The sequence below is a fragment of the Bombina bombina genome, chromosome 6, assembly GCF_027579735.1.
Source record: "Bombina bombina isolate aBomBom1 chromosome 6, aBomBom1.pri, whole genome shotgun sequence".
Taxonomy (NCBI): Eukaryota; Metazoa; Chordata; class Amphibia; order Anura; family Bombinatoridae; genus Bombina; species Bombina bombina.
Genome location: NC_069504.1, coordinates 10,575,026 through 10,589,517, shown reverse-complemented (window position 1 = coordinate 10,589,517; position 14,492 = coordinate 10,575,026). Strand labels below are relative to the sequence as shown.

General features: G+C 40.0%; 1 protein-coding gene and 1 pseudogene across 1 annotated transcript in view; both read left to right on the top strand.

Moving 5' to 3' along the window:
• The window catches only part of LOC128662532 (protein SCO2 homolog, mitochondrial), a 44,793-nt gene extending 32,908 nt beyond the window's left edge, over nt 1-11,885 (top strand). Inside the window, exon 2 of the mRNA XM_053716312.1 lies at nt 10,954-11,885. Coding sequence (XP_053572287.1) covers nt 10,958-11,776 — 819 coding nt within the window. The 5' untranslated portion in view covers nt 10,954-10,957 and the 3' untranslated portion in view covers nt 11,777-11,885. The remainder of the gene's footprint in view (nt 1-10,953) is intronic.
• Nucleotides 7,050-7,168, top strand: LOC128665201 (uncharacterized; annotated as a pseudogene).
• Nucleotides 11,886-14,492: the final 2,607 nt, after the last annotated feature.

The following is a 14,492-nucleotide window of genomic DNA, read 5'->3' as shown; positions in this document are numbered from 1 at the left end:
TTTTTTCCAACCATTACAGTATAAGTAATTTATTTGAACATACTACACAAAGTGTGCCTCTGGGCGCTTGTTTTGTCTCACACTCTTCTATATATATATATATATATATATATGTCCTGTTTTACGGCAAGTCTCTATACTCTTAAAGTGACAGTGTTCATTTAACAAAAAAAAAATATTGCAAATTTTTTTTGCTAGCCTCATGTCTTTCAGGATGATGCTGGTCAGGCAATGCCACAACTTTTTCCTTAAACGTCCCAAGCCTCATTTGCGTCACATGAAGTTCCCTGCGGTTCCTCTCAATTTCCTGGAGGAGTGTATTTGCCTACAGGTTTTGCAGCTTAGGTACCATCTGTGGCTGTATCTGTTTTTTCTTACCTACAGGGAATATGCAAGAGGACATTAGTGTTTCAGCTTGTAAGGTTTCTGCTCCACAGGCTGCTCTCCCTCCTAAGTCTGGTGAGGAGGATTTGCTGGTAGCTTCTGAGGGTATAATTCCTTCATCTGATGCTGAAGTGGTCTCCTTTAGATGTATGCTTCCACACCTCGTGTACTGTTAAAGGTTTTAGCTACTTGGATGACATTGATAACCCGGTCGTTGCCAACCCTTGGAAGTTTGTTAACTTTATCATTTCTATGATGTTCCTTCCTATGAGGAAGTGTTTCTAGAAATTTTATTGGGAATAGGAGAAAACATAATTTATGTAAGAACTTACCTGATAAATTCATTTCTTTCATATTAACAAGAGTCCATGAGCTAGTGACGTATGGGATATACATTCCTACCAGGAGGGGCAAAGTTTCCCAAACCTTAAAATGCCTATAAATACACCCCTCACCACACCCACAAATCAGTTTAACGAATAGCCAAGAAGTGGGGTGATAAGAAAAAAAGTGCGAAGCATATAAAATAAGGAATTGGAATAATTGTGCTTTATACAAAAAAATCATAACCACCACAAAAAAGGGTGGGCCTCATGGACTCTTGTTAATATGAAAGAAATGAATTTATCAGGTAAGTTCTTACATAAATTATGTTTTCTTTCATGTAATTAACAAGAGTCCATGAGCTAGTGACGTATGGGATAATGACTACCCAAGATGTGGATCTTTCCACACAAGAGTCACTAGAGAGGGAGGGATAAAATAAAGACAGCCAATTCCTGCTGAAAATAATCCACACCCAAAATAAAGTTTAACGAAAAACATAAGCAGAAGATTCAAACTGAAACCGCTGCCTGAAGAACTTTTCTACCAAAAACTGCTTCAGAAGAAGAAAATACATCAAAATGGTAGAATTTAGTAAAAGTATGCAAAGAGGACCAAGTTGCTGCTTTGCAGATCTGGTCAACCGAAGCTTCATTCCTAAACGCCCAGGAAGTAGATACTGACCTAGTAGAATGAGCTGTAATTCTCTGAGGCGGAATTTTACCCGACTCAACATAGGCAAGATGAATTAAAGATTTCAACCAAGATGCCAAAGAAATGGCAGAAGCTTTCTGGCCTTTCCTAGAACCGGAAAAGATAACAAATAGACTAGAAGTCTTACGGAAAGATTTCGTAGCTTCAACATAATATTTCAAAGCTCTAACAACATCCAAAGAATGCAACGATTTCTCCTTAGAATTCTTAGGATTAGGACATAATGAAGGAACCACAATTTCTCTACTAATGTTGTTGGAATTCACAACTTTAGGTAAAAATTCAAAAGAAGTTCGCAACACCGCCTTATCCTGATGAAAAATCAGAAAAGGAGACTCACAAGAAAGAGCAGATAATTCAGAAACTCTTCTAGCAGAAGAGATGGCCAAAAGGAACAAAACTTTCCAAGAAAGTAATTTAATGTCCAATGAATGCATAGGTTCAAACGGAGGAGCTTGAAGAGCTCCCAGAACCAAATTCAAACTCCAAGGAGGAGAAATTGACTTAATGACCGGTTTTATACGAACCAAAGCTTGTACAAAACAATGAATATCAGGAAGAATAGCAATCTTTCTGTGAAAAAGAACAGAAAGAGCGGAGATTTGTCCTTTCAAAGAACTTGCGGACAAACCCTTATCTAAACCATCCTGAAGAAACTGTAAAATTCTCGGTATTCTAAAAGAATGCCAAGAAAAATGATGAGAAAGACACCAAGAAATATAAGTCTTCCAGACTCTATAATATATCTCTCGAGATACAGATTTACGAGCCTGTAACATAGTATTAATCACGGAGTCAGAGAAACCTCTTTGACCAAGAATCAAGCGTTCAATCTCCATACCTTTAAATTTAAGGATTTCAGATCCGGATGGAAAAAAGGACCTTGCGACAGAAGGTCTGGTCTTAATGGAAGAGTCCATGGTTGGCAAGATGCCATCCGGACAAGATCCGCATACCAAAACCTGTGAGGCCATGCCGGAGCTATTAGCAGAACAAACGAGCATTCCCTCAGAATCTTGGAGATTACTCTTGGAAGAAGAACTAGAGGCGGAAAGATATAGGCAGGATGATACTTCCAAGGAAGTGATAATGCATCCACTGCCTCCGCCTGAGGATCCCGGGATCTGGACAGATACCTGGGAAGTTTCTTGTTTAGATGAGAGGCCATCAGATCTATCTCTGGGAGCCCCCACATTTGAACAATCTGAAGAAATACCTCTGGGTGAAGAGACCATTCGCCCGGATGCAACGTTTGGCGACTGAGATAATCCGCTTCCCAATTGTCTACACCTGGGATATGAACCGCAGAGATTAGACAGGAGCTGGATTCCGCCCAAACCAAAATTCGAGATACTTCTTTCATAGCCAGAGGACTGTGAGTCCCTCCTTGATGATTGATGTATGCCACAGTTGTGACATTGTCTGTCTGAAAACAAATGAACGATTCTCTCTTCAGAAGAGGCCAAAACTGAAGAGCTCTGAAAATTGCACGGAGTTCCTAAATATTGATCGGTAATCTCACCTCCTGAGATTCCCAAACTCCTTGTGCCGTCAGAGATCCCCACACAGCTCCCCAACCTGTGAGACTTGCATCTGTTGAAATTACAGTCCAGGTCGGAAGAACAAAAGAAGCCCCCTGAATTAAACGATGGTGATCTGTCCACCACGTTAGAGAGTGTCGAACAATCGGTTTTAAAGATATTTATTGATATATCTTCGTGTAATCCCTGCACCATTGGTTCAGCATACAGAGCTGAAGAGGTCGCATGTGAAAACGAGCAAAGGGGATCGCGTCCGATGCAGCAGTCATAAGACCTAGAATTTCCATGCATAAGGCTACCGAAGGGAATGATTGAGACTGAAGGTTTCGACAAGCTGTAATCAATTTTAGACGTCTCTTGTCTGTTAGATTCAGTGTCCATGACTCTGTCTTTATCTGGAAACCCAGAAAGGTTACCCTTGTTTGAGGAATCAAAGAACTTTTTGGTAAATTGATCCTCCAACCATGATCTTGAAGAAACAACACAAGTCGATTCGTATGAGACTCTGCTAAATGTAAAGACTGAGCAAGTACCAAGATATCGTCCAAATAAGGAAATACCACAATACCCTGTTCTCTGATTACAGACAGAAGGGCACCGAGAATCTTTGTGAAAATTCTTGGAGCTGTAGCAAGGCCAAACGGTAGAGCCACAAATTGGTAATGCTTGTCTAGAAAAGAGAATCTCAGGAACTGATAATGATCTGGATGAATCGGAATATGCAGATATGCATCCTGTAAATCTATTGTGGACATATAATTCCCTTGCTGAACAAAAGGCAATATAGTCCTTACAGTTACCATCTTGAACGTTGGTATCCTTACATAACGATTCAATAATTTTAGATCCAGAACTGGTCTGAAGGAATTCTCCTTCTTTGGTACAATGAAGAGATTTGAATAAAACCCCATCCCCTGTTCCGGAACTGGAACTGGCATAATTACTCCAGCCAACTCTAGATCTGAAACACAATTCAGAAATGCTTGAGCTTTCACTGGATTTACTGGGACACGGGAAAGAAAAAATCTCTTTGCAGGAGGTCTCATCTTGAAACCAATTCTGTACCCTTCTGAAACAATGTTCTGAATCCAAAGATTGTGAACAGAATTGATCCAAATTTCTTTGAAAAAACGTAACCTGCCCCCTACCAGCTGAACTGGAATGAGGGCCGTACCTTCATGTGAACTTAGAAGCAGGCTTTGCCTTTCTAGCAGGCTTGGATTTATTCCAGACTGGAGATGGTTTCCAAACTGAAACTGCTCCTGAGGACGAAGGATCAGGCTTTTGTTCTTTGTTGAAACGAAAGGAACGAAAACGATTGTTAGCCCTGTTTTTACCTTTAGATTTTTTATCCTGTGGTAAAAAAGTTCCTTTCCCACCAGTAACAGTTGAAATAATAGAATCCAACTGAGAACCAAATAATTTGTTTCCCTGGAAAGAAATGGAAAGTAGAGTTGATTTAGAAGCCATATCAGCATTCCAAGTCTTAAGCCATAAAGCTCTTCTGGCTAAAATAGCCAGAGACATAAACCTAACATCAACTCTAATAATATCAAAAATGGCATCACAGATAAAATTATTAGCATGCTGGAGAAGAATAATAATATCATGAGAATCACGATTTGTTACTTGTTGCGCTAGAGTTTCCAACCAAAAAGTTGAAGCTGCAGCAACATCAGCCAATGATATAGCAGGTCTAAGAAGATTACCTGAACACAGATAAGCTTTTCTTAGAAAAGATTCAATTTTTCTATCTAAAGGATCCTTAAACGAGGTACCATCTGACGTAGGAATGGTAGTACGTTTAGCAAGGGTAGAAATAGCCCCATCAACTTTAGGGATTTTGTCCCAAAATTCTAACCTGTCAGGCGCAACAGGATATAATTGCTTAAAACGTTTAGAAGGAGTAAATGAATTACCCAATTTATCCCATTCTTTGGAAATTACTGCAGAAATAGCATTAGGAACAGGAAAAACTTCTGGAATAACCGCAGGAGCTTTAAAAACCTTATCCAAACGTATAGAATTAGTATCAAGAGGACTAGAATCCTCTATTTCTAAAGCAATTAGTACTTCTTTAAGTAAAGAGCGAATAAATTCCATCTTAAATAAATATGAAGATTTATCAGCATCAATCTCTGAGATAGAATCCTCTGAACCAGAAGAGTCCAAAGAATCAGAATGATGGTGTTCATTTAAAAATTCATCTGTAGAGAGAGAAGATTTAAAAGACTTTTTACGTTTACTAGAAGGAGAAATAACAGACAAAGCCTTCTTTATGGATTCAGAAACAAAATCTCTTATGTTATCAGGAACATTCTGCACCTTAGATGTTGAGGGAACTGCAACAGGCAATGGTACATTACTAAAGGAAATATTATCTGCTTTAACAAGTTTGTCATGACAATTATTACAAACAACAGCTGGAGGAATAGCTACCAAAAGTTTACAGCAGATACACTTAGCTTTGGTAGATCCAGCAGGCAGTGATTTTCCTGTAGTATCTTCTGGCTCAGATGCAACGTGAGACATCTTGCAATATGTAAAAGAAAAAACAACATATAAAGCAAAATAGATCAAATTCCTTATAAGACAGTTTCAGGAATGGGAAAGAATGCCAAATATCAAGCTTCTAGCAACCAGAAGCAAATGAAAAATAAGACTGAAATAATGTGGAGACAAAAGCGACGCCCATATTTTTTAGCGCCAAATAAGACGCCCACATTATTTGGCGCCTAAATGCTTTTGGCGCCAAAAATGACGCCACATCCGGAATGCCGACATTTTTGGCGCAAAATAACGTCAAAAAATGACGCAACTTCCGGCGACACGTATGACGCCGGAAACGGAAAATAATTTTTGCGCCAAAAAAGTCCGCGCCAAGAATGACGCAATAAAATGAAGCATTTTCAGCCCCCGCGAGCCTAACAGCCCACAGGGAAAAAAGTCAAAATTTTGAGGTAAGAAAAATATGATAATTCAATGCATAATCCCAAATATGAAACTGACTGTCTGAAAATAAGGAAAGTTGAACATTCTGAGTCAAGGCAAATAAATGTTTGAATACATATATTTAGAACTTTATAAATAAAGTGCCCAACCATAGCTTAGAGTGTCACAGAAAATAAGACTTACTTACCCCAGGACACTCATCTACATGTTTGTAGAAAGCCAAACCAGTACTGAAACGAGAATCAGTAGAGGTAATGGTAAATATAAGAGTATATCGTCGATCTGAAAAGGGAGGTAAGAGATGAATCTCTACGACCGATAACAGAGAACCTATGAAATAGACCCCGTAGAAGGAGATCACTGCATTCAATAGGCAATACTCTCTTCACATCCCTCTGACATTCACTGCACGCTGAGAGGAAAACCGGGCTCCAACTTGCTGCGGAGCGCATATCAACGTAGAATCTAGCACAAACTTACTTCACCACCTCCCTTGGAGGCAAAGTTTGTAAAACTGATTTGTGGGTGTGGTGAGGGGTGTATTTATAGGCATTTTAAGGTTTGGGAAACTTTGCCCCTCCTGGTAGGAATGTATATCCCATACGTCACTAGCTCATGGACTCTTGTTAATTACATGAAAGAAACTAGGGTTACTTTTCTCCCTGTCTCCCGTCCTTTAAAGGATTTTCCTGTCGCTGACTCCTTTAAAATGCCTTAGGTAGAAGGGAGCTTTTCTACTATGGCTCAGAGTACTTTGATCCCTATGGAGGATAGCTGTTCCTTTACGGATCCATGAGTAAGAAGCTGGAGGTTTATTTGATCATCTAGAGTGATGCCTTGCCTATTTAGACTTGCTGTACTAGCCTACGGGGCGTTGTGGCTGAAATTTTGGTCAGATGAAAAGCCTATCTGGGCTTGGTGGCACAGCCTTGGCTCTATAATACTGCAGATGCAAGTTCAATATCCAATTTGACCAAGACGTATCATTATTTGGATTATATTTAATTTTTCCTCCAATCTAAGCTTCTGGTGTTTCCTTACAAGGGTTGGACCTTGTCTGGCAAAAAGTTCTTTCTACCACACGTCAAGTGGAATAGACTAGACTGTTTCTGCAGGGTCAGTCAAGTCTTTTGGGGCTACGGCCACTCCACCCTGAATGTGCCCAATCTCGTCTGATCTCGGAAGCTAAGCAGGGTTGGGCCTGCCTAGTACTTGGATGGGAGACCGCCTGAGAATACCAGGTGATGTAGTAGTTTTTTTTTTTCCTCCCAAGGGCAGATTTCACCTTTCTAGGGTATCTGCAGTCCAGGTATAATAAGGTGTTCTTGAACTGGGTTCAGGACATTCCTTTCTGGGATTGATAGTTCCAGTCCCATTCAGGGAACAGGATCTAGGTTTTTGTTTCAAGTTTCTCAGAGTACAGTCCTTCAAAGTAGTATTTATTCTAGAGGGTCTGTTCATGACTAACATAGACCTGAAGGATATGTATCTTCTTGTTCCCATTATCTGGGATCTTCTCAAGTTTCTGAAAATTAGTCTTCCTTGAAAGAGTATCTGTCTCAGGGCGCATGTTTCTGGAGACATTCCTGGGTAATTGTGACCACGGACGCCAGCCTTCTGGGCTGGGGAGCAGTCTGGAACTCATTACAGGCGCAAGAACTTTGGACTCAAGAGGAGTCTGCTCTCCCCATCAACATCTCAGAGTGGAGAGCGATTTTCAATGCCTCAGTTGTCCTTAGCTGGTTTATCAGGCTCCAGTTGGATACTATCACCTCAGTGGCTCGGGGAGGAATGGAGTTCTTTAGCCATGAAGGAGGTGGCTCGGCTTTGTTCAGTGGGTGGTAGCTCACAATGGCTGTCTATCTGCCATCCACATTCTAGTAAAAGAAAGCGGAAACCAATTTGGTTTTCCAAAGAAGTAGCACATGCTGTAAAGACAAAAAAGATAGCTTATAAAAATTACAGACACACACAAGCAGATGATGATATGAAAATATGGAGACTCCAACAAAAAAAGACTAAGCAGTTAATTAGGAAGGTTAAAGCTCATGCAGAAGAGAAGATAGCACAGTCAGTAAAACATGGGGACAAAACATTCTTTAGATATATCAGTGAAAGAAGAAAAAATAAGGTAGGAATAGTAAAATTGAAATCGGTTGATGGTAGAATAATAGAAGGAGATAAGCAAGATTGCAGACTGTCTCAATGATTACTTCTGTTCTGTTTTCACTAAAGATTGTGAAGATACAATGTCTACATTAAGGGATGCTACGCAAAATAGAAACAAGCTTAACAGTAATCTTTTTACAGAGGATGATGTTTTGTTAGCATTATCAAAAATAAATGTTACAAAGGCAGTGGGTCCTGATAATATTCATCCAAGGGTTTTAAAAGAACTTCGATCAGTGCTAACTGTCCCATTAACTGATCTGTTTAATCAGTCACTATTAACAGGAGCTGTCCCAGATGATTGGAAAATAGCAAATGTAATACCCCTTCATAAAAAGGGCAGTAGAGAAGAATCTGGCAACTACAGGCCAGTTAGTTTAACTTCAGTAGTAGGGAAATTAATGGAAAGCCTCTTAAAAGAAAGAATTATGACTTACATAAAGACAAACAATTTAGAGGACCAAAATCAGCATGGTTTTACTTCAGGGAGATCATGTCAGACTAATCTAATTGACTTCTTTGATTATGTAACAAAAGTATTAGACAAGGGAGGAGCAGTTGATGTAGCATATCTAGATTTCAGCAAAGCATTTAACACCGTCCCACACAATAAACTTATTCACAAACTATATCTCCTTGGTCTAGATTAAAAAATTGTGAACTGGGTGGAATGCTGGCTTAAGGACAGAAAACAAAGTGTCTTAGTAAATGGAGTTCATTCAGCAGAGGGGGCTGTTACTAGTGGTGTTCCTCAGGGGTCAGTTCTGGGGCCTGTTTTGTTTAACATATTTATCTGCGATATCAGCAAAGGGCTACAGGGGAAAGTATGTCTCTTTGCAGATGATACAAAAATTTGCAACAGAGTGGATGTTCCAGGGGGGGTAGACAAAATGAGAAGTGATATACAACAATTGGAGGATTGGACAAACGACTGGGATCTAAAGTTTAACACAGCAAAGTGTAAAATAATGCATTTAGGGAAGAAAAATCCAAATGTTAATTACAGACTCAATGACACTTTACTGACTGTTACAGATGAGGAACAGGACTTGGGAATTATTATTTCAGATGATTTAAAACTTAGTAAACAATGTAGTAATGCAGCAAGTAAGGCTAGCAGAATGCTTGGATGTATTGGTAGAGGTATTTGCAGCAGAAATAGTAAGGTTCTTATGCCACTTTATAGATCATTAGTTAGGCCTCATCTTGAGTATTGTGTGCAGTTCTGGAGGCCATATCTTCAGAAGGATATTAACAAACTTGAATCTGTGCAAAGGAGGGCTACCAAAATGGTACATGGTCTAAAAAATAAAACTTACCAGGACAGGCTCAATGACCTAAATATGTATAGCTTAGAGGAGAGAAGGGAAAGAGGTGATATGATAGCAACTTTCAAGTACATTAAAGGGTTTAGTAAAACTGAGGCTGTGGGTATTTTACATAAAATGGAAAATTCAAGAACAAGGGGTCATGAGCTCAAGCTAAAGGGTAGTAGATTCAGGAGTAATTTGAGGAAGCACTTCTTTACAGAAAGAGTGATTGATTTATGGAATAAACTTCCTCAAGAGGTAGTAGCAACAAACACTGTGGGGGACTTTAAAAATGCATGGGACAAGCATAGGGCTATCCTACAAACTAGATAAGTTTATACTGTTAGGTAAGGTCGGGCAGACTTGCTGGGCCTATGGCTCTTATCTGCCGTCAATATCTATGTTTCTATGTTTCTAGGAAGAAGACTTCCCGAGCAGACAGAATTTTCATCCCGGGGAGTGGGTTCTCCATCCGGAGGTGTTCTCCAGGTTAACCCTCACATGGGGGGGGGTTGGAGTTGGTTCAGAACGCCAAGGTACAGTTCAAGGTCAAATGATCCGCAGGCTACCCTGATAGTTGATCTGGCGGTTCCTTGGGTTTTTAGTCTGGCATATGTTTCCTTTGTTTGCTCTCTTTCCACGAGGCATTGCTCATATCTTCAGGAGAGCGCATAGGTTATTCTAATAGCTCCTGCGTGACTTCGAAGAGATTGAACGCTTAGTCCTATCTAAGCGTGTTTTTTCTGAGTCGGTCATTGTAACTCTGATTAAGATAAATTTCTTTCTTTCCACATATGGTGAGTCCACGACCCCACCCGTTGTTTTCAGACCGTTATTTTGACTAAACGTCAGGCACCTTTGTATTATTCCTTTTTCCATTTCCCTTTGGTCGAATGACTTGGGTTTGTGGGAAGGTAAGTGATACTAAACAGCTTTGCTATGGTGCTCTTTGCCTCCTCCTGTTGGCCAGGAGTTATATTCCCAACAATAATTGATGACGTTGTGGCCTCCATATCCAGAAAGAAATTCATTTATCAGGTAAGCATAAATTTTGTTTTACTCCATACTGCCAAATGTATATCAAGTTTATAAAGCAAAAATCGGTATACACAAAGCACCTGCATATACTATACAATATGTACAAATTCAGTTGGAATTTTGGCCTGACTGACCTGACAAGCACTATATACTAAACATACACTTAGTATATTGGTATTAAAAATATACATTGTAAAAATTCAGCATCTACAAATAAAGTTCTTCTAAAGGACCTCTACACTGAGTCCTGTAAAACTATGTTTGGTATATACATGTTACTCTGAATGTTTAAATTCCTGTTATTCCTGGCCCCCTGTACCGTCTGTGTTTGAGAGTTGCCCGGCTCCCTGTATTGTTTGAGTGTTGCCGGATTCCTGTACCATCTGTTTGAGCGTTGCCCGACTCCCTGTACCGTTTGAGTGTAGCCGGCTACCTGTACCATCTGTGTTTGAGTGTTGCCCGGCTCCATATGTCAGCGTCTGGAGTTTTACTCTATTAATAACCTTGTTTTTTTCCTGTAGAAAGATGGCCATCTGGAGTATATTGGGCAAGTTCCACTCTCTCTGCCTTCACAGTGTAGCAATTACCTGCAGGGTTTTCCCCAAGTGTTCAACTTTTACAAACAGCTGTGTAACCCCTGCAAGAACTTTCTCTCTTTCCTCCTCATTACAGCAGAAGCAACATATTAATTCTAAAAGGCAGCCCATCTCCCTGCGCTTGCGGCTGGCTGTGACAGGTGTTATTGGTGGAGCAGCACTCGGAACATGGCTCTACCTTCGGTGGGAGAAGCAGGAGCAGCAGAAGATGCAGAGGATAAAGCAGCTCAGGACGTTAGCTGTGGGGCAGGGAGACTTTCATCTGTTGGACCACAATGGTCAGCCATGTTTCAAACAGGATCTGAGGGGGAAGTGGGTTCTGCTGTATTTTGGTTTTACTCACTGCCCAGACATCTGTCCTGATGAGCTACAGAAACTGAGCTCTGCAGTGTCCATCCTGGATAAGGACCCTTCCCTGCCCCCTGTGTTGCCAGTTTTTATCACTGTGGACCCAGAACGTGACAGTGTGTCGGCCCTGGCCAAGTACGTGAGTGAGTTTCACCCGCGGCTCCTGGGGCTCACAGGGACCTCAGAGCAGGTGAAGCAGGCAGCACAAGGTTATCGCGTGTATTACAGCACCGGGCAGCCAGATAAGGACAATGACTATATTGTGGATCACACGATTATCATTTATTTGCTTAACCCAGATGGGCTGTTCACAGATTACTACAACCGAGGGAAGACAGAGCAGGATATTGCAGAGAGCGTGAAGCGACACATGCAAACGTATACATCTCTCCTCAGATGACTGAGCTCGCCACCACAGGATACACCTGTATTAGTGCAACAGACCATATGACTTCACCAGACTTGTACTGAGCTGTTTATGTCAGCCTAAATTAAACCATTTCTATAAACCTTGTTTGTGGTGCTTTGTTGTTTAGGTTTATCTGTTAGGCTCATACTGACTAGAGGGCCGTATATGTTATACTAATGTGACCTCTGGCTGCCAACTCGCCAGTCATACACTAAAGATACTTGGCACATGAAATAGCAATTTGTTTCTTCTGCAATGTACAAAGTTAAAGGAATAGAAAGGTAAAAACGTATAGTTGAATGGGAGCACTTCAGTGTGAAAAAGAAACATCTTGCAATATACTTCCAACAGCAAAAATGCTTCTAATAAACATTATTATTAATTTTCTACCGCATACCCAAATATCCTGTGATGGCACATGCATCAGTATTCACACTACACCTCAGACAATCAGCTGTGGTTTGTATGACACAAATGACATCTTGAGAAAGCAATACACACCTCTGCCAGCTTTCTGAAAGGTGTAGTGTCTGAGCTCTGGTGCACGTGCCCTCACAGGATATGTGCGTATTGCCCCAGAAAAACAGTAGTGACTTTTACTAGAAGTAATTTTGCTAATAGAAGTATATAGCAAAAATGCTTCTATTTAAAACTGAAATACACCCATTTCATTTTTCACCTTTCTATCCCTTTACATTGACCCGTTCTTGGTTTATTGGATTAAGGGTCTGATTTTTCATTTTCTGTAACAAAAGCGTTGGGCCAGTGCAAGCCGAGCGCAGTTACAACTGTCAGGGTATGGCTGAATGGCATTGGATATTACATAATTTAATATCTCATCTAGCTAATATCTACTATGAATTGATTGAGCTGCATTGTGAACAAACACTGGAATGGGTGATATCAACCTCTCCCTTTTATTATCAACTACAGACTTGTAGAATAAAAGAAATAGACAGGACTTCTAAAAAGAACAAACATTGGTCCCAAACTATAAGAGATAATGTCACGTCTCAAGAGCCTTTGATCACGGTCTCAGAAGAGAGGTAATTTCTAATGAATTATTCTTGTATAGCCTTCCCAGATTAAAATCTCTAAATTAATTTAGCCTAAAAAATTAATTACTTAGATCACAGGAACCCCTGTGGATAAACAGTCATGATGTCTGAGATGGGTCCTTTGAGGCTTAAGTGTATGCGGAGAAGAACCTATTTTTACAGAGGGAAATGACAGTTTACACTGAGGTGTAAATTGCTCCTGAACCTTAGATACACAAAGAATCTGAACTCATGATACAGCTAACATATGGGAAGTTGAAGGCCTAAAAATCAAGATTTCAAAATATCTTAACCTATATACTTTTGATACCAAATTATCTATATAGTTTTCAAATATTTAATATATGCCTCAGACTATAAAATAGGTACAAATAAATGGATATGAGATTGTCTGTATAATATTAAATGTGAATGTTTGCTAAATGAAAAATATAAACAACATCATATGTTTTTATACACTCAGCAAGAGATATACAGACATGCAATATTTATATGGGAAAGTAGTCTAATATAAATATAATTATGTAAAATTACATATGATTGCTGATCTCAAGGTATGTATGTGATATTAAGATAACTGAGATATTAATTAGATCCATGCTAAAAGTATTAAAATCTTTAAAATACCCATATATTCCATATATTTAAATGAATAATAATTACTTTGTAATGTGGTACTAGAGATATACTTGTGTTTGATTTCAAATTGTACATTTTCAATTATATTAAATGGAATATATATGTTGACTAGATAAGTTTATTAATACAAGAAATTTTAGTATATTGAATAAACATTTTAAGGTGAGATATTAAGCTGTAGCAGTATTAATAGTGAGACTGCATTTCTGGTTGTCTGCTGCCACCTATAGTTCAAACATGGTATCGCAACCAAAAGGAAAATGGCAACTCAGGGAGGCGCCTCCCAAATAACCAAGAGATGTTCAGCTCGAAGGGCCTATCACAGACAAGCTTCCGTGGGGCATATCCCATATTCACCAATGATTAGAATAAAAATGAGTGGGGTATATCACATGATATAACCTCATGCAAGGGTTGCCGGTTACAGCGTCTGTTGTGCTTACGTTGTGATGTAGAGGTGCGTGGTGCGTCCGTGAACGCTCAGTGAGGTGTGCGAGGAGGCGGCATGTTTAACATCTATCCCACGGGGCAAGCAACGCAGCTAAAGAAAAGCCATTGCAGCTGAGCGGAACAAGAGAGCTGTTTTCCCTCTGGCTTACGCACTCTCTTGGGTAGTCGACGAGGTCTAAGTCTCTTGGCAGGGGGGGCTCCCCAGCTTGAGAACAGCCATGAAATAGGAGGGCACAGGACTTCGCACAAGCAAGGGAATCTGTTGCTTGACCGGTAACCCTTTAACCAGGCCAATTTGTCTAGTGGCCTTAGACACGTAAACCTGACCTATGTTTCTTTTGTTTTACCTCAAAAAGCCTGAATAACTCTCACATATATGCCTGTGGGGTAAACTGTCTGATAGACTGTAAATATGATTCTGGGTTAGAAGTAGTCTGGCAATGTTTTGTTGGGAGGGTTAAGATGCTTGGGAGTTGAGGCAAACTAGGCTCTTTTTCTTTATGGCCATGTTTCTTTGATGTAAAGGACCTGTTTGCACTCCTTAAGGGATAAGTCCCTCA